Consider the following 12,331-nt stretch of genomic DNA (forward strand, 5'->3'; position numbering starts at 1 on the left):
AATCTTTTTAAAAATTTTTTTAAAATACATCATAATCAAATGAGGATTATGCCAGAATACAGTAGTGGTTCACTATGAGGAAATCCATTAACATAACCCATCATCATAACTGGCTTAGGAAAAAAACTACACATTCCATTTATGATAAAGGTTTCTGACAATGTCCAACACCCATACGAACATTCCAAAAAATAGAAACAGACTAACATGATACATGTGTGTGTGCATGTGTGCATGCAGACATACACACACACTAGCCCAAAAGCCAGCATCTTATTTTTTTTAATTCAATTTAATTAACATATAGCTTATCATCTAGTTTCAGGGGTATAATTCAGTGATTCATCCATTGCATAGAACACCCAGTGCTCATCACATCCCGTGCCTCCTTCATGCCCATCACTCAGTTACCCCATCCATCTCCCCTCCAGGGACCCTGTTTGTTCCCCAGAGTTAAGAGTCTATTCTGGGGATGCCTGGGTGTGGCTCAGTGGTTGAGCATTTGCCTTTGGTTCAGGGCATGAGTCTCAGGATCAAGTCCCACATCAGGCTCCCCGCATGGAGTCTGCTTCTCCCTCTACCTGTATCTCTACCTCTCTATCTCTCATGAATAAATAAATAAAATCTTTTTTTTTAATTTATTTATGATAGTCACACAGAGAGAGAGAGAGGCAGAGACACAGGCAGAGGGAGAGGCAGGCTCCATGCACCGGGAGCCCGATGTGGGATTCGATCCCGGGTCTCCAGGATCGCGCCCTGGGTCAAAGGCAGGCGCCAAACCGCTGCGCCACCCAGGGATCCCAATAAAATCTTTTTTTAAAAAAAGAGTCTATTCTGGTTTGTCTCCCTCTCTGATTTTGTCTTATTTTTCCTTTCCTTCTCCTATGTTCATCTGTTTTGTTTCTTAACTCCCACATATGAGTAAACTCATATGGTTATTTATCTTTCCCCGATTGACTTATTTCACTGAGCATAATACCCTCTAGTCCCATCTGTCATTGCAAATGGCAAGATTTCATTTTTTGATGGCTGAGTAATATTCCATTATATATATTTTGTATCCCTTGAACAAATACCTAGAAGTGCAATTGTCGGGTTGTAGGGTAGCTCTATTTTCAACTTTTTGAGGAACCTCCACACTGTCTTCCACAGTGGCTGCACCAATTTGCATTCCTACCAAGAGTGTACGAGGGTTTCCCTTACTCTGCATCCTCGCCAACATCTGTCATTTCCTGACTTGTTCATTTTAGCCATTCTGACTGGTGTGAGGTGGTATCTCATTGTGGTTTTGATTTGTATTTCCCTGATGCTGAGTGATGTGGAGGCATTTTTTTCATGTGTCTGTTGGCCATTTGTAGATCTTCTTTGGAGAAATGTCTGTTCATGTCTTCTAACCATTTCTTGACTGGATTTTTGGGCGTTGAGTTTGATAAATTCTTTGTAGATATTTGCAACATGTCATTTGCAAATATCTTCTCCCATTCCATAGGTCAGTATCTTATTTTAGAAACACCAGAAGCTGCTCCACTAAAATAAAGAACAAAAGAATAATGTCCACTAACTCCATTCCTATTTAATATTATTTTGGAAGTAATGGTCACTATAGTGTGTCAAAAAAAAAAAAAAATAGAGTCCCTACCAACAGAAAGAAAGGGGTAAAACCTTCTCTGTTTGCCAAAGATTTCATATCTGGAAAACCCTAAAGATCAAGGGAAAAATCATACAACCCAACAGTATTTTGTAAAATAGCAGTTTACAAAATTAACACAAAAAAAACTAAAACCCTTTATTCAAGAAAAACAGAAAACATAATGAAAAAGAAGACATCATTTATGATAGCAAAGCAGAAATCAAATACCTAGGCATAAACTTAACAAGAAATCTACCTGAGGGAAACACAGTATCCTAAAAGACACAAAACAGACTGATCTAGTGGACAGAGATGCATGTTCTTCCACGGGAGGAGTCACTCATCACAGAGACGATGGCCCTCACTAAATTAAATTAAATAGAATCCAAATAAAAATGCCATCAGGCATTCTCCCTCTGGAACTAGAGAAGCTGACTATAAGCCCATTTGGAGGAACAAGCAAAAATTTACTGGAAAGCCCTAAATAAAGAAAGAGATGTGTAGGAGAGGCCAGCCCCACCAAGTATAAAATCATTCTAAAGCCTCAGTAATTAAAACTCTGTGGTGGTGGTGGTGTGTGAATAGATTAATGCAACTCAAAACAAAATCTAGAAATAAACACAACTGCATAGACAAATTTAGTATATAATAAAGGCAGCATCTTCAAGCACAGAGGTTTTTTTTTTTTTTCATAAATGATGTTGAGATAAATGGGATAGCCAGAAGGAAAAAAGACAGAAATAGTTCCAACTGGGTCCTTCCCTCCTATCATATCCCAGAAAACATTCCAAATGTATTAAAGATTTAAATACAGAGGGCAAAATGAAACCATTAGAAAAAAACACCATATAGCTTGGGAATGGAGAGGGACAGGACTTTCTTAACTATGACTCAAAATCTAGAAACAAAAAGGAAAAAACAAATGAATTTGGTTCTTCAAAAAAAAAAAAAAAAAATCCTTGCATGGCAAAAGACAAATGATACACAGAGAAAATGCATTTGTGACTTACATCATAAAGAGCTAATGCCCCAACATGCAGAAAAGAGTTAACAGGCCCAAGACTGCTCTCTTTAGAAAGTCCTGCTTGCAAGCTTGGCCTTCTGGCTGGCACCTGGAAACCCCGGTTTCAGGAGGGTTCCTACCATTCCCTAAATGGTATTCACTGTGCCTAAACCATGCAAACAATAGTTTAAGCTGAACATCTGCTTTCCTTCTGGGGCTCTAAAATTTTGGTTTGTGCCCGACAGGGGTGCCATGGCCAGCCTGATAACTCGGCACCAGATCTTCACTGAGCTTCTGTGGTTTGCTGTCAGAACCGAATGCTGATTTAACGCGTCCACGTGGCTCCAGTGCGAGAGGACTCTGGAAGCTTGCTCCTGGTTTCCTCCTTACTCGGCCTCATGCGCCTTTTCCCTTGGCTGATTTTCACTACAGTCCTGGAACCGATCCTAGCAAATCACGGAAGCGGTCTGCGGAATCTCCAACACACCCTAATACATGAAGAGCTTCCAAAATCAAAGCACAAAGCAAAAAACACACAGGAAAATGGGCTAGAGAAATGACGAGACAGAACACAGAAATGTAAATGCCTCTTAACCAAAAGAAAAGATGCCCATCTTCCCACATAAGAAGAAACTCAAATTAAAACTATAGTATCACTTCTTACTCTCTAGATTGATAAAAATAAAAATAAATTTTGACAATATACTGTTAGTGAGTCTGTAAGAAGACACAAGTACTTTTCATACATTGCTGGTGAGGATACACACTGCTGAGTGGGATTTCACGGACTAGCAAAATTATATATGCAATTGCTCTTTGACCCAGAAATCCCACTTCTAGAACACATTCCCAGAGACACCCAGCAAAAGATTCAAAAAAGTGTACACATGCACAAGACTATCATTGCAGTCTACTAATAATAACATGCTCAAAAAAATATAGGGACATGCCCAAGGAATGCCAGAAAACAGTTTGAATGGGCTCTTATTGGTCAAATCTCAAACAATTTAAGCATTCAAAACAAATAATGGCAATAACTGATAATAACCCATTGAATATAGTAAGAATGACATAATGGATTATAACCTTTTGAGTAAAGTAATAACCCACACAAATGATAAATAAATAGATGAGAAGAATGGAAAAGTATGCCCTTATAGTAAAACATTAACTAAGAAATGTAGATACATCACTGGAGTTAAATAATCACAATTTGGCAACCATCATGGCAATTACCAATTACAGCAAAAATCACCAATCAATACTAAAACTACTGGGTGAAAGTTTACGGAAGAACAGGTATTTTACATAAGCTCAAAACAATTCTCCGTAGATGACATTATTAGGGAAAAACTATGCAGTGGAGAAATCTAATGGCCATCACCTTATCCAAATAATTCAAGTGAACATCAAAAAGGAGGCATACCATTATTTTAAGCCTTTCAACTAGAGGGATCTCATGTACAGTACAGTGACTACAGTCAATAATACTGTATTATAAACCTTAAAGTTCCTAAGAGAATAGAACTTAGATGTTCTCACCACAAAAAAGAAATGGCAACTATGCGATGTGAGGGAGGTGTGAGCTAAAGCTATACATTTATATATTTTGCAATATATAAATATATCAAATCAAAATGTTGTATACCTTAAACTCACACAATGTTAGATGTCAATTAAATCTCAGTCATGCTGGGGGTGGGAAGATTCTGGTGGGATGCACTAAGAAATACTGGTGTCACTTCTGTGGTATTCCTGACAAAATGCATACCCTGTATCTATCATGAGGAAACACCAGACAAGCTGATACTGAGGGACAATATACATAGCAACTGGCTCCCAATAATGTCAGCATCCTGAAAACTAGAGAAAGGCTAAGGGACCAGTCCAGTCGGATGAGACCTAAAAGACTGGCTGACCACCAAACAAGAGGCAGTGCTGGACAAGGAAGGGGAAGAAGAGTCCACAAGACATAAATGAGACCATTCATGGGAGTCTTAGATAGCATATTAGAGAACACCACCACATAAATGTCAGACGTTTTTACTTTAGTCACTGGCCTGTGATTGGATAAAAGGAAACCCCTCTTCTCAGTATGCGCTAAAGTATTTTGATACAAAAGGGCACAATACCTGCAACTTACTCTCAAACAGTGCAGAAAAATAATATGCATAGACTATCCAGAGAATGATAAAGCAAATGTTAATAGCTGGTGAAACAGGATGAAGAATATATAGTAGAGGGGGGGCCTGGGTGGCTCAGTTGGGTAAGCATTCGACTCTTGATTTCAGCTCACTTCATGATCTCAGGGGTGTGAGATCCAGCCCCACGTCAGGCTCCACACTCAGTGTGGAACCTATTTAAGATTCTCTCTCTGCCCATCCTACTGCACCTGCCTCTCTCTCTCTCCACTCCCCACCCCCCCCAAAAGAAAATATATATATATACATATATAGTAGGTTTTTTGGTACTGTTCTTGAAGTTTTTCAGTAGATCTGAAATTTTTTCAAAATAAGTTTAAAAATGCAAGAAAAGGGGCACCTGGCCAGCTTAGTCAGTGGAGCATTCAGCTCTTGATGTCAGGAATATGGGTTCAAGCCCTGTAATGGGTGTAGAGATTGCTTAAAAAAAAAAAATCTTTTTAAAAACAATGCAAAAAAAGACAAGAGAAGTGAAACTAGAATTTGTGGAAAATTCTCTGAAAACTATGCAGCCCATAGTAATCCTTTTAAATAAACAAAGCTTTATCTTTGGATCAAACAGGTACCTTGGTCCACACTATCCTGGCCCCTGGCACACTTGCAGTCACTGAATTGGTTTCAGCGACTATCAGAGGAGTATGCATGGCTACAAGGATGAAATAAATTTATTTACTATTAAAAAAATACCATTTGGTACATGGTCTACTAAATAACTACTATTCACTATGTATAGTTCCACGTGAATTTTCTATTAGAATTTAGTGCTAGACAAAAAGCCTTTTCACCCAAGAAGGCTATTTCTCTTTCTCCTTGATGACAAGAACTGCATAACCGACAATGATGCCAACAATTTTGTCAGACAGGCAGACAAAGGCCAAATGTGAGGCCCATCTACAGCAACCAGTGGTCTACAGTTTAGGATGACTACCTAGGTCTTTTTCTTGGTCCTAGTTATTTTTACATCTATTTTACCCTTTTTGAATCCTATTTTGACATAAAAGTTAATCCAAAAACAATTTCCACTATCTGAGAAATGTAAGAACTAAGAAGTATTGATATGACCTCCCAGGCTGCTCCTTCTGACCAAATATTGGACCCTGGATATTCATGGTAAATCACAGTCACTTCCACAACAGAACACATCCGCGTGAAACATAGTGGGAAGATTCCCTGCCACTGTCTACCACAGAATGCCAAAGCCCACACCAGACCAAAAAAAAAAAAAAAAAACTGCATTGATTTGGGGATCATAAAACATTGATATAATGAAGTTGTATCTCCACATAAGCCAAGTTACATTCCCACTTACCTCAAAAGGTCAAACCAGCACATTTTAGACAGAGCAAGAACAAGGAGTGAAGCCTCCAGCTTACTAATATTAAAGGTACTGACAAACTCTGCGGGCATTACCTAGTGCTACTACCAAAAATGCTTTAGATTTCAATAGGTTTACAAGACTGAAAATACAAAAGCAAAAATTTCACATGCACATGTGGAAAAAACAGGTTCACCTGCTGCCTTCACTGTAGATACAACCAGACATCAGGAGGGCATGGGATGAAGACACCTACCAGGGGATGAGGGAATGCATAAGGAGCCAAAAACTCAGGGGCAAGGGGCAGGTTCCCAATCCAAATTTTGATTTTGGCTTGTGTTCTCCGCAGCAAAACAACTTCTAAAATAAAGAGCCACAAAACTTCTGATACAACACTTATCTCAAAAAACATTAGCACAAGCCAAGAGGCAGCTTTTTCCAGCCTGGAACCAATAGTACAGGCTTCAGCAGCAAAAGGAAAGCATGATCAGTAGGAGATGGACTGTAACAAATTAAAGACACCCCCACAAGGTTGTCAAGGAAACCAAACCAAGTGCATTTTTCTACAGAAAAGAATCAAGGCTAAGGTGAACATGCCATGGAAGATTTTCTGACAAAAATTTGTAAAAATCACGTGTAGGAAAATCTTCAGGACACTAAATCTGCTTCTGGGTTATTTCATTGAGTACTTCATCTACAAAGCAAGGAGGCATGCCCGAATTTCCCAACTACCAGCTAGACGGATTCACGTTCCTACAATCAGCTGAGCTTGGACCACTGAACCGGAGATTTCCTAAGGTAGCTAGCTCTTCTGCACGTTGTAACATCAAAAGACACCATCTCAACCAAAAAGTAAAGAAGAAAAAAAAAAAAAAAACTACACCACAAAGAGGCTTTCCCAAATTGAGACTTTGTTTTTCAAAATGGAGCCTTTTTAACGTGTTTTTTAAGCGAGAAGGCAAGTGCACGCAAACTGAAGCAAGAGCTCAGCCGAGCGAGGCATTCAACACTCAGAGGCAGCAAAGCATGCTGCACACGAGGTGTCAAGTAGAGCGACGTGAAAACCTCCACAAGTGGTCAAGAAGGACGAGCAAGAAAGGCCATGCACTGGGGGACACAGGTCGGGGCACGGCCGGGCAGGTGGAAGGTCCGCCTGGGCCCGCGCGCGGGAGGAAGGCCAGGCCAGGTGCGCGCGCCGATGCCGAGCGCCGCGCCCAGCCAGGTGAGCGGCGGCGGCGCGCGGCCCGGGGCCGAGAGGAGGGGGCGGGGCGCACAGGTGGCCAGCGCAGAGCCCGGCCGGGCCCGGCCCCGCGAGGGGCGCTCTGCGGCCCCCAGGTGAGCCGGGGCGGGCCGCGGAGCAGGTGCTCGGCGCCGGGGCGGGGGCGGGCCGCGCGGAAGCGGGGCGGGCGCCGGCGGCTCTTACCCGGTGCCGCAGTCGACCACGCAGGGAGGCAGGGAGCCCGCCATGCTCGGCACGCGTGCCGCTTGGCCCACGCGGGCGGCCCGGGAGGCGCCGCCGCCGTCCGCTCGCCGCGCCGCCCGCTCCCGGGAGCCTCCGCAGCGCCGCCGCCGGGAGCCCGGATGCTCGGCGGCCGCCCACGTGACGCTGCCCGGCCGGCCAATCAGGCCGCGGGCACGCCCCGCTCCGCCCCGCCGCCCGCCCGCCATCTTTACTGCTGGCGGCGACGCCGCCTAGCGCGGTCGTCCAATAGGGCTGCGGGAGCGGTAGGGGGCTATTTTTAACTGCCTTACGGTAAACTTGACATCGTTTCCGGGCCTGGCGCCTTCTCATCCTTTAAATCTCGGCTAAAACGTCACCTTCTCCGGAAGTCGTCCCTAACCACCCTAACTGGCTCCCCTCCCTGCACCTTTCTCTATCTTGCTCTCATTGACAGCACTTGGAATAGATTTTAATACTAATTGATTGGCGCACCTGGGTGGCTCAGCGGTTGAGCGTCTGTCTTTGGCTCAAGTCGTGATCCTGGAGACCCGGGATGGCGCCCCACATCGGGCTCCCTGCATGGAGCCTGCTTCTCCCTCTGCAAGTCTCTCTGCCTCTCTCTGTGTGTGTCTTTCATGAATAAATAAATAAAATATTTTTTAAAATTATCTCCAGAGTAAAGAAGGTTAAAATCAGGTGTTGGCAACCCTGTACCCTCTCTGAAGACTCTAGGGGAGAATCTGTTCCATGCATTTCTCTGTTTCTGGTGTTGCCAGAAATCCTTGGTGTTCCTTGGCTTGTTAGATGCATCACTCCAATCTATGCCTCTACCTTTCACATAGTGTTCTCCCCGTGTGTCTGCATCAACACATGGCACTCTCCTCTTCTTAGAAGGATACCAGTCACATTGGATTAAGGCCCACTCTATTGACATCATCTTAACTTGATGACGTCTATCAAGGCCTTCTTTCCAAGGATAAGATCACATTCACAGGTACTAGGAGTTAGGACTCCAGCATGTCTTTTTAGGGACACAGTTCAACTCATAACAGCAGCCTACACTGAAAGCAGATCATCGTAAGGGGAACTGATGTACTGCAATGGGCTAACACTATTTTTTTTTGTATTATTATTTTTTTTATGATAGGCACACAGTGAGAGAGAGAGAGAGGCAGAGACATAGGCAGAGGGAGAAGCAGGCCCCATGCACCGGGAGCCCGACGTGGGATTCGATCCCGGGTCTCCAGGATCGCGCCCTGGGTCAAAGGCAGGCACTAAAACGCTGCGCCACCCAGGGATCCCTGGGCTAACACTATTAAAGGGACCTTGCATCTCTGAAGCTTGTGGCTGCCAATACCTAGCTGGAATTGGGTTTGAACAACAAGAAGGGGAATGGCAATCAATAATTGCTGCCTTGCTCATAATTTTCCCAGTTAAACCATATATTCTCACTCATTCTATGCCTTTTCACCCTCTAGCCTCTGCTTGGAACTGTCACTGAAACAAGTCATCTGTGTTGACCAAGCTCAAGCTGTGCCACCTCCGTGAAGCTTTCCCTCTGCTCATCACTCTCTTCTCTGTGCTCCCAAAGAGCCTAGTGTACCCTTCCACCTTGGCCTTATTTGGTGGCATCGTGATGTGATAGCTACACTTCCATCACTCCCATACACTGGAGCTCCCTGGTAGTTGATGTCTTTTATATAATTTTTTTAATAAATTTATTTTTTATTGGTGTTCAATTTACCAACATACAGAATAACACCCAGTGCTCATCCCGTCAAGTGCCCCCCTCAGTGCCCGTCACCCATTCACCCCCACCCCCCACCCTCCTCCCCTTCCACCAGTTCGTTTCCCAGAGTTAGGAGTCTTTATGTTCTGTCTCCCTTTCTGATATTTCCCACACATTTCTTCTCCCTTCCCTTATATTCCCTTTCACTATTATTTATATTCCCCAAATGAATGAGAACATATAATGTTTGTCCTTCTCCGATTGACTTACTTCACTCAGCATAATACCAGCCACGTTGAAGCAAATGGTGGGTATTTGTCGTTTCTAATGGCTGAGTAATATTCCATTGTATACGTAAACCACATCTTCTTTATCCATTCATCTTTTGATGGACACCAAGGCTCCTTCCACAGTTTAGCTATTGTGGACATTGCTGCTAGAACCATCGGGGTGCAGGTGTCCCCGCGTTTCATTGCATCTGTATCTTTGGGGTAAATCCCCAACAGTGCAATTGCTGGGTCGTAGGGCAGGTCTATTCTTAACTCTTTGAGGAACCTCCACACAGTTTTCCAGAGTGGCTGCACCAGTTCACATTCTCACAACAGTGTAAGAGGGTTCCCTTTTCTCCGCATCCTCCCCAACATTTGTGGTTTCCTGCCTTGTTAATTTTCCCCATTCTCACTGGTGTGAGGTGGTATCTCATTGTGGTTTTGATTTGTATTTCCCTGATGGCAAGTGATGCAGAGCATTTTCTCATGTGCATGTTGGCCATGTCTATATACTTCTATCTCCAATTCATTAGACACTACCTAGCATCCTGTAGCCACTATCAATGAATGATTATTGAATAAATAAAAGCCATCAGGAAATGTTTAAAGCTCAATTACACATAATATTTGCTTTTATTTACTTTTTTGTTGTCATCAAAAGCAACAGGGACACCTGGGTGACTTAGCAGTTGAGCGTCTTCATTTGGCTCAGGGCGTGATCCTGGAGTTCCGGGATTGAGTCCCACATCAGGCTTCCTACATGGAGCTTGCTTCTCCCTCTGCCTATGTCTCTGCCTCTCTCTGTGTGTCTTTCATAAATAAATAATTTTTTTAAAAAAAGGCAACATTGATTAAAAATGAAAGCAAACATTAGAAGTAATTTCTATGTTTGTACTTTTGCTGTTTTCCCCATATATTATCACATGTCCTTCTATGTTATTCTTCTTAGGCTATAAATTATACATCAGAGACCAATAGCATCACTTTTGACAGTGGTAGGACAAAATACCCACAGAGAAACAAACCTCATGTTCTGCAAGGAATGCTTCGAGTACAGTATCTACTAATTATATTGCTAAAGAGGTTTATTCCTTCCAACATACTTTGCAAAATTATACTCATTCTATTTGTAGTTGGCTTTCTTAAGCAGAAAGAGGCATCTCTTTATTATGTTTCTCCCCAACGAGGGCTCCTGCTCCACTTTCTCCCAACAGGCAGAAATGTGGAAGCCAGGACACTTCCTGTATAGAGTTCAGCATCTCTTTCACGGCACATAATGTGACTATTTTTACAACTGCTACTCTGAATCCTGAATAACTCAGGACTACTTTCTTTTCTTTTTTTTTTTTTTTAAGATGTATTCATTTGAGAGAGAGAGAGAGCACGAGCAGGAGCAGCAGGGGGAGAGGGAGAAAGAATCATAAGCAGCAAACTCCACACAGAGCGCAGAGTCCAATGCAGGGGTTGATCTTAGGATCCTGAGATCACAACCTGAGCCAAAACCAAGAGTTGGTGGCTCAACTGACTGTGTCACACAGGCGCCCCAGGACTACTTTCAAAAGAACTTTTAACAAACACCTTTTGAGGCTAGGAATGATGCATACTTATGCACATGAAGATGACTTTAAAACAAAATAATCAGGGCTTAAAGATTGTCAATCTAATGCAGTTTAATCAGTGAGCAACCAGACAATGTGATCTTAATTTCCTGTATTCAACTAGTTGTGCTGGGCCAAGAAGGAAAAAGAAAACAAAAACCAAAGGTTGTCTTCAAAAACTGCCCACCCACCTGCTCTGTGAATCTTAAATCGCGGAGCTCTAAGCAGGACTGATCTGTGTGTTCTCTGTTGCCATGAGATCACAAATAGAGAAGAGTACCAAAAAATCAGTACCCATTCCTTTGAAAGTAGCTGGCATTCTCCTTTAAGAGGAAGGGCCCGTCACTGTACTCAATGGGCTTCCTGGAGGTCTTGGCAACAGCTGGAGAAAATGGGCCAAACCAGAGCTGACTGGCCACAGTATGCATTGAGTGTGTCAGAGAGTTGATAACAGACCCCAGCCATGGGACGGGTAAGGAAATCACCTAGAACGTGGGTGTATTCGGACCAACTCTGCTGTGTTCCCACCTCCAGACTGGAAGTCCTCCTCTGCTTCTGGTTTTTGTTTTGTTTTGTTTTGTTTTGTTTTGTTTTGTTTTGTTTTGCAAACTATTCTTGCTTAGAATTCATCTTGCAGCACTATTCAGTGGCTTCCCATGAGCCACCATGTCTCCATGCTTTGCCTGTCTAAGACATCTCTTGGGCAAGTTATTTTGACATGAGAGGCATCATGGCAAAATACAGAAGACTTGTACATTTCTCCACAGCCTTCGGTGAATCCCTATGAATTACCAGGGAATTTGACACAAATCCTGACTGTGGCATTCAAGGTCCTCCACCATCTGCTCCTGGGTTACCTTTCTAATTTCATCTCACATTATGCCCTTAACACATTAGGGCACACCAGACCACACACCAAACACTCTGTATCATCAGGTCCGTCTAGAACATTCTTCTTCCCCTACCTAGCCTCTTCATCTGCCAAGACTCCATTTAAAGTTCACCCATCCTTCAATTTCAATTAGAAACCACTTCCTTGGGATCCCTGGGTGGCGCAGCGGTTTGGCGCCTGCCTTTGGCCCAGGGCGCGATCCTGGAGACCCCGGATCAAATCCCACGTCAGGCTCCCGGTGCATGGAGCCTGC

General features: G+C 43.2%; 1 protein-coding gene across 5 annotated transcripts in view; it reads right to left on the reverse strand.

The window, feature by feature from the left end:
* The window catches only part of ACTR3B (actin related protein 3B), an 86,080-nt gene extending 78,364 nt beyond the window's left edge, over nucleotides 1–7,716 (reverse strand). For 2 of the 5 annotated variants that reach the window (XM_041752701.1, XM_041752695.1), the window contains exon 1: nucleotides 7,573–7,716. Coding sequence is in view for 1 of the 5 variants with exons in the window: in XM_041752695.1 (XP_041608629.1) it covers nucleotides 7,573–7,616 (44 nt within the window). In the remaining 4 variants the exon portion in view is untranslated. The remainder of the gene's footprint in view (nucleotides 1–7,572) is intronic. The other 3 variants (XM_041752700.1, XM_041752697.1, XM_041752698.1) reach the window with 3 other exon arrangements.
* Between the last annotated feature and the right edge of the window lie 4,615 nt (nucleotides 7,717–12,331).

Source organism: Vulpes lagopus, chromosome 4, assembly GCF_018345385.1.
Source record: "Vulpes lagopus strain Blue_001 chromosome 4, ASM1834538v1, whole genome shotgun sequence".
Lineage (NCBI taxonomy): Eukaryota > Metazoa > Chordata > Mammalia > Carnivora > Canidae > Vulpes > Vulpes lagopus.